Raw genomic sequence first — 13,279 nt, forward strand, 5'->3', positions numbered from 1 at the left:
ATGCGGTTCGGTTCGTTTGCTGGAGTTTCTGTAATTTACACTAGTGCATCCTTTATTGCTGTGCCAGTCTATTTAATAATGCAACTTTTTTTTTGTTTGTTTTCATATATATGTGTACGTGTGTATGTGTGTGGGTGTGTAGATAAATCAATAGATAGGTTAAAGTTTTTTATTTTTTTTGCTTTACAAGTTCTTTGTTTCTTTCTCTGGGCTCTCTGTCATCCTCAGCTCTGACGTCTGCGCTCGGAAGATGTTCCAGTGACCTGGATGAGAAGAGATGGACACTCCTGAGCAACAACCCTTCGATCAGGAAAATGCAATTTACACCACGTGTAGTACCCTTGGCACCGGAGGACCCACGAGGATGGGAGATGGGGAGAGAGGTCAGCCCACGACACCGGCCATGGCCAGAGCAGCTCACCAGTGTCCCCAAAATATGGTCCTAGACTTTGCCATCTTGCAATTAAAATGGTATTTGAGGTCAGGAGAGGCCCTATAAACCTCCCACGATGCCATTAACAGCACAATCAACGGCATTCCCAATGCTTTCCCTGGAAACCACACGCACTCTCTTAAAAGAAAAGGAGCTCAGGCTGGAACAGGGATAAATCCCCCTCTCTGCCTCCTCGAAGGACGGGCAGTTAGGGCCACATCCTCCCCGGTGTGTCTGGGATTCAGGTTGACTCCCTGCCTCTCAGGAGGAAGAAGCATTGTGCTTGTCCGCTGACTTGTCATCAGAAAGACAAAATTCACATTTTGGGGTCCATGGGCAGGTTTGCTTCTCTCCTCCCTCCTGTCAGCCCCAATTCTTTGGGGTGGGTTGCTCAGAACCCCTACATTTATTCTCATTTTTCTGCTGCTGTCCCAGCCTTGGCTCTTCGTGCAGCGCTTTGCAACCCCCTACAGCAGGGGAAGATCCTGCTGCAGAGGGAGAAGAAACCCCCCAAAAATCCCCCCACAGCCTCACCGGTGAGCCGCAGTCTCCCTGCAGAGCAAATGCATCGGTGGGAGCTGACAAACACCCCAAAAATCAGCACAAACTGTCCCAATCCCTCTCCTCGCTCCCCCAAAGTACCAGCATCCCCTTAGGTGCAGGAGGAGGCTGGAGGTGCTTTCCCTCTAGGCGGTCGCTTCCCCTGTAATCCCAGCAAGGATTATGCAGCCCTAATGTCGTCATCCCCGGGGGGGGCATATTTTCTAGCTGAATTAATCTCCTGTGGTGAAGAAATCATCGGTCAATGCTTTCCTAGAACTTGCAGCAACGGCAGAGGGATGGTTTCACAACAGGGTTATTTGTCAGGGGAAACTGAGGCAAGAAGAAGGGGGTACGTGCCAGAGACCCCATCAGGGTCTGAAGCCCAGCCTGGACTTGAAAATCCCCCAGAGTTTGGTCAAGAGATGTTGTCTCGAACGAACGGGAGGTGGAAACAAATCTCCAGTCTCCCTGGGGCACTGGGAGTGCTGGTATGCACTGGGCAGCAGAGCCGGTCCCGGCTGACCCGATGACCTGTGGGTGCTGGACAAGACGGGAATGGCTCCGATCCGAACCTAACCCCTTAAACTCTAACCCAGCCCAGGCGAAGAGGCAGCCAGTGGGAAATAGCAGAGCAGTTCTGCTCCGCGCAGGCACTCTCGGCCAAAAAATTTGTAACATTTACGCACATCCAAGAACATTAAGAATGATTTTTAAAAATATTTCGAGAGTTTATTTTTTTTTCAAATCCCTTGCATCATTTTTTTCTTTTTTTTTTTTTTTTAATCCCAGTCATGCCAGATGGATTAGATATAAAAAAATTTAAAAAAATCAAATCGTTTTTACGGGCTTTGGAGAGACAAAGCCTTTGGATTTCACAAGCATGCATCCACTTTTAGAAAGCTGGCTGCCCTTTCCAATACCATAAAGTGAAAATGTGAGTTCTAACCAGGAGTGTTGCATATGTGTGTGAAGATAGGTCAGCCCCGACCCCGCGATGTTTGCACAAGCTTTCTCCCTACGGTTTTCTCCCCATGCTGGGATTTATGCAGCAAAACCTGGGATTGTTTGCGGCAGGGTCTGCCGGAGGAGCAGGGAAATGGGATTTTTTTTCTCCTTACCTTCATTCGTCCTGGTGATCAGCCTGAAGTTCTGTGCTTCTTGCTTGAATTCCTGTTTGCTGATCTTCTTGGTCTGTATCAGATGAAATATCCCTGCGGAGGGAAACACATGGCATCAGACTCTGCGACGCGCGATTTATGGCTCAAACGGGTTTGGATGCACACATCTCTGTCCTCTCCTGCGATGCAAAAGGGACACAGGGGGGTGACCTGGGGTCCTGGTTGGGTGTGAGACCTGCTGCTGAAACGTGGTGGGAGTTTGGGAGTGAATCCAGGGCTGGCCAAGGACCAGGAGAAATCTCACATTTGAAACCAGTAACTGCTCGTTAAATCCGAACGCGGCAGGGAGACCACCATGAAGCAGGTGACAGCAAGAAGATTTTGTTGCTCTGAAAAGCATCTCACACCAGAGGAGGTCTCATCTCCCCCCAAACCATATGAGAAATGAAGGTGAGACCAAGAGGATCCCAGGATCTCCATCCTCTCTGCTTGCTCTTGACCACCTATCCTCCCCAACCGCAGAGGTCCCTCCACCCTCGGATGCTTTCCTTTCCTGGACGCCGTTGGGGACCAAAGTTTTCCATCTCTCTGCCCCCAGCCCTGAAACTCTTCCAGGACAGAAAAAACCCACGAATGACCTCAGCAGAGATGGATATTTCCACCCATGCCAGCATCATCCCATGAGCAGAGGTGCCTGACTCAGATGTTCGACTCAAGAAAACCAGAACCTGCGTTTAGTGATGGAAGCAACCTTTCTGCGGGATTAGGGGTCACGAGATTCATCTCCACCTCCGAAGTGTGATGAACCACACAGGTATGCCTGGAATATCCTTCCCCACCTCTCACCCAGGCTTCCTGCGAGAGGCAACGTGGTCCCCCTTATTTGGTTGAGAGATTTTCCCCAATTCCCAGCAGCAATTACACATAAAAAGAGTATGTAACGAACAGGAACCGGTCAGCAATCCATATAAATGAGATGTTATGGACTGTGGAAAATTAGTGCAGGAAGTCAAAGGCATCCGGAGAAATATGTGGATATTTGGACTATTAATAAGTCCTTTAAGTGAGTCAGGAAAAGAAGTCCTACCAGTAACAAAAGAAGGTACTGGATGGAGATAATAAAACCGTTAATGACGCAAGAAAAGCACAAGTGTTCAATAAATCCTTCTGGTCTATACTTAGAAAGGAGCAGGAGGGTGTGCTTATAGTCCCCGTGGCTGATGAAGCACTTTCCAGTACATTAGTAACCAAGAGGGTATTTTAAACAAGAGCTACAAGAGATAAACATCTTTTAATCAACCGACCGAGATAATGTTCACCCAAAAGCCCTCGGAGAGCTGGCTGAGACCTTTGGACCCTTGGATGGTTGTTTCTGACACATGCCAGGAGCTGGGGAGCAGTGGAGGAATGCAGACGATGCTCCAGCACGCACAAGGAGAGCACGAGGCTGGGCAGATAAGAATAGCCCACTGCCATCCGCCGAAGAGGCATTATGGGATGGAGCCGGGAAAGGGTGATGCCATCACTGGCTTGTCTGGTGGACAGGATTGTTTTTTGCAAAGTTTAGGAGGAGATGGAGGGAGGTGGTGGGGCTGTGGGGCACTTACCACCTTTCTTGGTGCCTTAAAGGGGGTTGATGAGAAAGATGGGGACAGACTTTTCAGTAGGGACTGTAGCGATAAGAAAAGGGGTAATGGTTTTAAACTAAAAGAGGGGAGATTCAGGATATATATAAGGAAGAAATTTTTAACAATGAGTGTGGTGAGGCAGTGGCCCAGGTTGCCCAGAGCAGCTGTGGATGCCCCATCCCTGGAGGGGTTCAAGGCCAGGCTGGATGAGGCTTTGGGCACCCTGGGCTGCTGGGAGGTGTCCCTGCCCATGGCAGGGTGGTGGAATGAGGTGAGGTTTAAGGTCCTTTCCAACCCAAACCATTTCATGATTCCATGATTAGATGGGTTATAGAGTCTCCGTGGCAGGAGATCTTCAAGCAAATCTCAGAAGAGCATGGGGATGGCTGGTCTGGACCCCACAGGTCTCCTCCAGCCCAGGTGTGAGGTTACACCAGCATGGTGAAACACTGGGGATTGATGAAGGTCCCAGTGCAGCAGGTTTTCAGGATTTTCAGGAGTATTTTGAACAATTTTTAATCAACAGACTGGCAGAGTAAATGTATGTGAAAGAAATCCATGGGGTGACTGCACCTCCAACGCAGCCCAGGCCTCCAGCAAGGCAGGGTGAAGGACAGGAGTCAACAGCAGAGCCTCTAAACCGTGCTGGTTCCTCTCTGATCCTGCTCGTTCCTTTGTGGTCCTCGTTCCCCATGGCAATTCCTGCTCTAAAACATCATAAAGTCACTTTTCAAAACTCCTGAGGTGTTCAGACCCCTAAAAACGGGGGGAAGCCCCCACTGCAACTCATCCAGGGGCTGGTTGTGCACCACCAGCAAGCTGGGTCAAGCTTTCAGCTGGGTGTTGGCACCAGTTTCTCCTCCCAACTCCTTCCTCATGGAGGAAACCGTCCCGGCACAGAAATAGATGAAGCCACGTAGGTATCATAAGCCCATACAAAGGCAGATGGACGGGCTCCAGACGCAACTTGCAGCCTCTTTTCTCCACACACGCTGCTCTGTTGGTAGAGTGATGGACCATGGAGAGGTGGAATCCATATGTGACTGAGCTCATGCTCTTTCCCAATAGTAACACTTTGCTCTGCCAAGCAAAAGAGCTGTGTTGGCCTCGGGGACAAGGGCCTCCCCTGTCCTTGGCTGGCAGGGCTCGGGAGCTCCGTGCAGACGTGAAGCTTTTGGCCTCAGAAGATGGTGAGAAGGTTTGGGTGGCAACCTCTGCCAAGGAGCAAGGAGAGGAAACGGTGGGGCCCAGACAGTGCAGGCTCAGAGCTGTCCTCCAGCTACAAGGTGCCATTGTGAAGGAGGCTTTGCCCAGGCCAGGAGAAGGATGGGGAGAGGGGCACCGTGGAGGATGGAGGACGGCAGGGGGAGGATGGAAACGTGGTGGCAGCCAAGGCTTCATCTCTGGAGTTAATTTCTCCAGCTACTATCCACATGTGGCCAACCTTGGTGGCTGCAAAGAGTCAGCCCCAGGAGGGCTGAGATCTCTTTGGGGAGACGGGTAAGACATGAACATGTCCAAGAGACCGGAATATCTGCCTACACATGTCCAGAAGACACTCAGCTACACGGGCTGAGGGTCATAGATAGGTACGACCAACCTCAAGTGCTCAAGGCACAAGTTTTTGCAAGGGGTAGAGTATGTCCAATGGAGATTTGGGTTTGGGGCACTGTGATGCTTTCCTGGGCCCAAGAGAAACTCAACACAAATATCTACCAGACCAAGTGTCCCTAGAAGAGATAAGCTCCTCTGGTCCATACCAATGTTGCATAGCTAAAGGTATGGGGACAGAGCAAGAGATTGGTGTCATTTGATGGTGTATTTGTTTTACTTTGACCTCTGGAGGACACACCAGCAAAACCATCCAAACCCACCCATCCAAAAGGCCAGGTTGGATGTTCAAGGCCAGGCTGGACGAGGCTTTGAGCAACCTGGTCTAGTAGAAGGTGTCCCTGCCCATGACAGGGGGGTTGGAACTCGATGATCTTTAAGGTCCTTTCCAACCAAAACCATTGTGTGATTCTATAAAAAGTGGGCTAGAGACAATTCATCCCCCCCACGTGCACCTTTGCAACAGCTCTGCAAGCTTTGCTCACAGTGATAGGTGGACTAGGGGGAAAAAAAGGAGCGAAAACAAAAATATGGAATGACCAGAACAATTTTTTGTTTTGTTTTCTATGTGTGCTTGGCATGGAAGAGGGCAGGTTTGGAGGAACAGCCTGGTGGCCCTTGCCTTGTTTGCCCACGTGCTGTGCCTCTGGATGGTGTTGCAGCTCATGGCAGGGTATTCTGGGGCCAAAAGTGGTTTCCAGCCCCTGGTCTGCATGCAATTGCAGCAAAAGAGTGCAAAAAGAGGGAGTTAGAAAAGCCAGCCTGCTGTCATCAGGTTTTGACTCACTGCACAAGGTCTGGAGCACCACTAGAAAAGCCTGAAAAAATCGAACAAAGCTTGGAAAGCACCAGGTTTCCACACACACCTCTTCCATTGCTGGCTGGTTTCGTTACGGGACTCACCTTTAATCAGCTTCCAGTTGTAGATTTCCACCTCTTCTGCAGGCTCCTTCTCAACCGCGATCGTCCTGAGGATCTCCTTGGAGGTCTCCGAGCTCGGCGGCACAAACATGTACACCAGGACGTGGTTGGGGTTCTTGCCACACCGGGTGGTGACTATTTCATCAGTGGGTTTGACTCTGGTTTCTGGATAAAAGCAAGGACAGAATTCATTAAATAGGGGAATTCATTAAATAGGGGCAGGAAGGTACTTGGAGGAGGTTGCCCAGAGAAGCTGTGGATGCCCCATCCCTGGAGGGGTTCAAGGCCAGGCTGGATGAGGCTTTGGGCAACCTGGGCTAGTGGGAGGAGTCCTTGCCCATGGCAGGGGATTGGAACAAGATGAGCTTTAAGGTCCTTTCCAACCCAAACCCTTCTGTGATTCCATGATCTCAGCACCCAAGTGAAGGAAAAGGCATCTCGTTGGGTTTGATGCCATGTGGCATAGCCACTTTTCTGGGTGGGACCTTGGCTCCCAGGATCTGATCCCCAGCACTGAGATCGGCAGCAAAAGGAGATAATGATAAAGGATCTGTGGACCTGCTCACCCCCATATTTTCCACTCCCTTTCATTTTGGCAGCAAGGATGGGGAAGGGGGATTTTCTCCACCTGGATTCCCCGTAACCGCTGCAGGGACCTTTGTGCCACCATCACTGCAAAGCCCAGGCTGGATTCCCCGCTTCCCATCTCGCTCCCGCTGCCGTCCCAGAGGAGCAATGTCAGCGAAGCGAAGGGATGAGCCCACAGCACAGGAGCCAGCGCTGTGGCTGGACTGCCTGGGCAGCGCGCCCGGCTCAGCCCCGCGGGTGGGCTCAGCCCCAGCCCGAGCCCCCTCCCCGCATGGGGTACAACGGCGGGGACACCCACACCAGAGGCACCAGCAGGACCCTACGGGACTTTTTGAACATCCTTGGTAAAGTAGAGCTGCTAATTTTTCAATATTTTTTTAATGTATCTGGAGTAATTAAGAATCCCCCATGGTTTTGGAAGGAGATTTATTGCCTTTGGTTGTGGTCCTTGGAACGCAGAGGAGCCCAGTTCTGCTGAATTTAGCCTTGTTCTCCCAGTCATTTTGGATGCTGAAGCTTTTTACACTACTCGAAAGAAAGTTTGGCTATAAATAGATGCGTGGGGGGGGTTATTTTAGTAGGACGGTTATTTTAGGCCTGATTCTGCTCTCCCCCGTGCTTTCTGGGGTGGTCCTGAGCTACTCTTCTCAGAGAGGGGATGGAAATCCCAATTTAAAGGGATGCAAAGCAGGACTTTTTCAGCAATGTGTTCAGCTCTGCAGGCGCAGGGTGATGTGAAAGGGGAAGACCACAGCCCACCACCCTCACCCCTGCCACCACGGGGTCCGGGTGCAGGGAAATTTCCATCCCAGACCATTAAACTTCTCCAACTCCAGGGCTGCTCTTTGCATCGGTCGAGGCAGCCCTACCTTTACGATACGGAAGGAATCACACATCTTCAGAGGTACAACAGGTATTTTACAACCTCAGAGCTTCACGCTGGAGCCACTCGATGGCCAACAGTGTTGGGGAGGAAGAGGAGGGACCCAGAGGTCCTGGCCACTAGCTCTGCCCCCAGCAGCCGCGATGGTCTCCCCATCCAACCAATGCATCGCAGCAATTCCCCTCTGATCGGGGTCCCTTTTGCAAATAGAAATCACTCAGCGTTTTTCTCCAAACTACTGGGTAGAAAGGAGGAAGAGGAGGACAGCCATGGAAACTGCCTGGATGAAGAAGATGGGCGAAACCTCCATGGAGTGAAAAGGACAATCGCGTAACTTGGCTGAGCAACGTGTATGTGTGTGTGATTGCTATCTACGAGTACTGGAAAGCAAGGAGAAAATAATTTTGGCTGGGTCAGAGCGTTTAACTGGAAATAAATGAAGACTGAACAGCAGACGAGAGATCCCAGCAGAGAAAAGTTGTAGACTTTAAACCAGAAAGAGCCACTATAATGGGAATGCAAGACTGGAAGGGCTCTGCCTAGTCATCACATCCCATTCCCACCAGGCACCACGTCATAAATCCTGCTCATAAACATATCAAAAAACCTTATTAAAACAAGCTGAGCTTCTGCCCTTCACTCCCTCAGGGAGGCCACCCCAGAACCTCCCAGCTCAGAGGCTGGAAAACCTTGAAAATCCCAAAGAAAATTATTTAGCAGCCTGTTTGGCCCCATTCTGAAATGTGGCGATGCCCTTTGCTTGTTCTCCCTGGTGAAACCCCTCCATGAAACCACCTTGAAGATGGACATCAGGGGAGATCACCCAGAAACTGCTGCATCTGTGGTCAGGCTCAAAGACACTCAGGTGTCTTTAGTCTCTCTAGGGATGCAGTGGGTGGTCCATCATCTAAACATCTACTCCTGAATGACAGGACAGAGAAAACATTCTCTAATGGGAGCGGGAGAAGATCTCATACCCTGCCACACCTTCACCAGGTCTGTGGTTTAAGGTAAACAGCTTTCCAAAGACCAAGAAGCAGCTGAGAGACCTAAAACCTATTGAACATGGAAAAAAGGAGATCCTCTCCACCCCGTCCCAGCCCCAGCACCAGCCCAGTTCTACCTGTCCCACCCCAACAGTTGTCTGCCTAACCCTCCCCTTCCAAAGACAGGGACCTCAACTCAAATTTAAACAAACCATGAGTGCCACAGACAAGCCCGCACCCAAAAACTGTCCTCCTAATTTCAAACCTACATTTCAGCTGCCAGAATTTAACCCTACAACTTCTTGTCCCAGCTGAAGGTCTGGAGAGTAGACGATGCCCTCTCCCCATAAAGCATCTTCTATCTGTCTGAAGACTCTGAGCACATCCCTCCTTGGGCATATTTCTCCAGACTACACCCACCCAACAGACACAACTTTTTGGGACCGGTGCAGCTTCCTCACCTTGGATCAGTCCTGCTGCCCCCCAAGACAGGCCAACCCTTTGTGCTTGCCCCGCTGAACTCCTCTGGTGTGAATTCAAGCCACCAGCGATGTGAACCCCTATGGGTCTGTCTGCCTGGGGCTTTAAACCAAGGCTAAAGGAAGGAACTGGAAGGCAGCTGCAGGAGAAGGTGGTATCCCACCTACCTGGACATATTTTACAGCATTTCCCATCTACTTTCTCCGGATAGTCACACGGATACTCCTTGGGGCATGTGATCTTCTGGCAATCCTGGACACCATCCCTGCAAGTGCAGAGGATGCAGGGCAGGAGACCGTAGAGCCGGAAGACGGGGTGCCACACTTCCCCGTGGGAGTAGGTCTTCCCGTTGTAAACACAAGCTGGAGGAGAGAGAGAAAAAGAGTTGCTGGTGGAAATAAATCCTCCTTCTTTTTGTACACCCAACTCTTGGTGGAGCTCAACACATCTCACCACCTCAGAAACGCGTGGCCCTGATGTCTTGAGGAGCATGGTCTTCTGGCAGCACATCCATCAGCCACGGATGCTGGGATGTTGTAGCCACCCCACCCAGGAGGTGCCATGGGGCAGGGGGACCAGGCTCAGGAGATGGAGGCTGCTGGGGTCAACCACCCTGGTTGAGGGTGAATGGTAAGCGTGAACAGGACCTCACCTGCCTCCAAGCCTCTGCAAGCCCAGGGTCTCTCCAAGGCTGTCACGGGCATGAAGCACAGTGAAGAGTGCCACCTGCTGACTCCTCCATGAAAATTTTTGGAGGTTCCAAAATTTCCTCCAGGGCTTCATCTCCAAGGACTGGAAAGAGCTCTTCTGGAGACACAGTGGTGGGAGAGCTTCCAAGAGGAGAAGTGACCTGTCTTTTCCCCTTCGACTCCATGGGGTTGCCTCCTCATCTCATTTTCCTCTTGTCTCCTCCAGGAGGAAGACCACAGCACTGGGACAGACCCAGTGTAAGGAGGAACATTGTGTCCCTCTGCTGCACTGTCCTGGAAGGACCATGTGGAGTCTTCTAGCTGAGCACCTCCCTTCCCAGGTCCCAGATCTCCAAAACACCCCAAGGACCAGTTTTCTTCCAACCCTTTTTGGAAAGTGGTAGATACATGCAGTCAAGAGGCTGGGGGCCACCAGAGGTTCAAGAGCTGCGTAAGGCTGGCTGTGGAGGAGTGAGAAGTGGGACATGGTGGTACAAACCCACTGCAGAAACAGTTCCCTGGAGAATTCAAGTCCTGGAGAAGTCACCTTAGGCCCTGTCCAGACTGCCCAGCCCCTCCATCCCTTACCTTTCTTGTGCTTCTCTTTCAAGACAATCTTCACAGTGGTGCCACCTCCTCCTTTGGGTTTGAAGCTCCTGGGAATGAACTCCAGGGAAGAACTGAGAACAGTGGATGTGGTGGCTCCGGGTGGCTTCCTGCCCATCGCTTCCCCCGAGCACTGGACTTGTGAGTGCCTCTGTGAGCAGTCAAAGAAGGGGACTCAGATCCAGGCAGTTGGGTTGTTCTCACTCCAAAGCATGCTGGAAAAAGCCATGCAGTGTCCTGCACACTTTCCATCAGGAGTGGAAGGTCCAGAGACCACAGGGATGAGCCAAGAGCCATCCTGGTGCCTGCCACCACCTAAGGGGTGCTGAGCAGTTTGTGTCAATGCTCCACACTGGTGGGCTGCCTGTGGGTCACCTTCATTGGGGCAGCACCCTTCTCTTCCCACGCTCAACCCAATGCCCTCAGAGAAGCGTGGGATGTCCTACATCACCAACAGAGGCAGGGAAATGAGCTGGTCTTTTCTAGATGCCATCCGTGCAACCCAGACAGGATCAGAGAGGTAAGGATGGGCCATATCCTGCCGTCCCACCTGGCAGGCACCAGGAGGGTTGGTGTGGGGCTGCCAGCCAGCAGGACTGAAATCCCAGGAACATCCCTGGCTTCCAAGAGCAAAGTGCTGGGACAAGACATGCAGCACAAAGGGTCCCCTTGTGTCTATTTTGGAGGTTTTATAGGTGGTGGAGGTGTGATGCTGGCGTTTCACCCAGCAGTATGGAAAAGGGCAGGGCCAAGAGCTGTAAGTGATCTAATCCCACAGACCTGGCATGGGCTGCCCAGCTCTAAAATGTCACCGTGAAACAACCCTCGGCAGCCAAGGAGTCATTTTTTCCTTGCTGGGGCTGCCGATACAAATAGCCTGGGGAAAGCACACTGGTGGCCAGCTCCAGTGCTGGCTGCTTTGTGGGAGCTACGACTGGGAGGTAGGACACCTTTGAGCCCGGGGTGGAGAGGAGACACCAGCTCCTGAAGCAAAAGCCCTCTAAGAGAGATTTGGGCCATCTGACTTGACCGGTAAGGGTCATGTCTGGCTGTGGGTCACCTCTGAGTCTACTCTGCCCGTGTTCCTCAGCTGCTTTAACGGCCAACCTCAGCCAGGTTGGCCAACAAGGAGAATTGCCCACAATTCCTAGTTCTCACAGGTTTTTGCTCCTCCAAAGCCATCAGAGATGCTTCAGAGGAAGAGGACAAGAGTCCCTGGTGGCCTGAGGTCTCAGCCTACACTTACAGCCCTCACCTAGAGTCAACTCCAAGACACGATTCATCTGTCAACCAGGTGACCGTGGTTCTGCTGTCCAAGGAACCAACCGTCCTCCTAGAGCTGCTGTGGGTCATGTCTTTGGAAAAGACTATGGCCAAGGGCAAACACCTTTCTTTGAGCTGTTTAACGGGGTTGTGCTAGAAGCAATAATCTGAGTTTTAAAATGCAAATGTCACGTACAACACCTCTGTTTAACTGCAGGGGTTCCTCTTCCGTGGACTTCTCGTATGAGCCATCTGCAAGCAAAAAAAACATTGTCCTGTGAAATCATAGAATCATGAAGGTTGGAAAAGACCTCAAGGATCATCAAGTCCAGCCGTCAACCCAACCCCACCCAACCCACTAACCCATGTCCCGAAGCACCACATCCACACGTTTCTTGACCCCCTCCAGGGATGGTGACTCCCCCACGTCCCTGGGCAGCCTGTTCCAATGCTTGATGCAGCACAGGTGGATAAGGATTTGCTCTCTGGGGGCCAGCTGACTAAGAGCAGCTGTCTGCAAGGTGCTGGCCCACCTTCAGGATCTAGAGAGAGAGGAGCTTTGAATATGCAACTCACATCACCCAAAACTGATGGGAGCCACACCCCAAACTCCCTTTTATCCCCTCTGACTACTAACAACAGCTCAGCTCGAAGAAAGACATGGCTTTGTAGACTTCTGAAGTTAGGTGGGATGAAAACACCACAGAGGTAGAGTATGAGTTGATCGGGATGATCTGTCACTAAAAAGAAATTCAAAGATATTTCTCACTGGGTCAATGACATGCACCCAAGAAAACTGGGAGAGAGGAGCACAAATTGCAGAAGGAGGAAGTTTGGAGGAGGCACCTGTAGGAAGATCTTATGTGGCCATGGCCATGGCTAGGAGACCACCATGGCCAGGAGACCACCATGGCCTTCCAACTTCATAAATATTTCTCCCATTAAAGAGTCATTTTCTGCTGTGACTGCATTGTCAGCAAGGTGTGAACTTGTCCCTCCGCTCTTGAGTCTGTCTCATCTGGAGACATGGAGCTTGATGGTCTCCTCACCCTCCCAGGTGTGACTCAGGGAAAACAGCAGCAAATTCAAGAGTTTCTCCCCGACAGAGAGTTGTGGGAGTGAAACTCAGCCATGCTGGACTGGGGTGGAAGGGGGCTTTTCCCTGGAAACTTCCCTGGAGCACCAGTAGCATGCATGATCTTTATGTGGTCCATGCAACCATCTCCATCCCAGTGGGTGAGTGGTCTGGAGGACTTTGCCCTCCATGCAGGTCAAATCTCTTACACGATGCACCAGTGACAGGGCAAAGAGCTCAGCTCTGGCCAGTGTGTGGGCTGTAGGGAGGCAGGACACAACTAGGTGTGGGAGGGGAAGCATTCAAGAAAAAAAAAACCTGAGTCCTTATCTTGTGTTTTCTGGTACAACCAAGACACAGCAAGCAGCCTTATTTACAGCACAGGCTTCCAAAATCCTGCTAGAGTGGCTTGAAATGGCTCCTGCCAGCTGGTGGCAACCAGCCGGAGTCTCCCA

General features: G+C 51.3%; 1 protein-coding gene across 1 annotated transcript in view; it reads right to left on the reverse strand.

Moving 5' to 3' along the window:
• Nucleotides 1-4: 4 nt before the first annotated feature.
• Nucleotides 5-13,279, reverse strand: part of CHRDL2 (chordin-like 2) — a gene marked incomplete at its 5' end in the record, with an annotated part of 18,777 nt that continues 5,502 nt past the window's right edge. The window contains 6 exons of the mRNA XM_010086417.1: nucleotides 5-263; nucleotides 2,095-2,187; nucleotides 6,237-6,419; nucleotides 9,359-9,553; nucleotides 10,469-10,637; nucleotides 11,946-12,024. Coding sequence (XP_010084719.1) covers nucleotides 184-263; nucleotides 2,095-2,187; nucleotides 6,237-6,419; nucleotides 9,359-9,553; nucleotides 10,469-10,637; nucleotides 11,946-12,024 — 799 coding nt within the window. The remainder of the gene's footprint in view (nucleotides 264-2,094; nucleotides 2,188-6,236; nucleotides 6,420-9,358; nucleotides 9,554-10,468; nucleotides 10,638-11,945; nucleotides 12,025-13,279) is intronic.

This window comes from Pterocles gutturalis, unplaced genomic scaffold (assembly GCF_000699245.1).
Source record: "Pterocles gutturalis isolate BGI_N339 unplaced genomic scaffold, ASM69924v1 scaffold3926, whole genome shotgun sequence".
Taxonomy (NCBI): Eukaryota; Metazoa; Chordata; class Aves; order Pterocliformes; family Pteroclidae; genus Pterocles; species Pterocles gutturalis.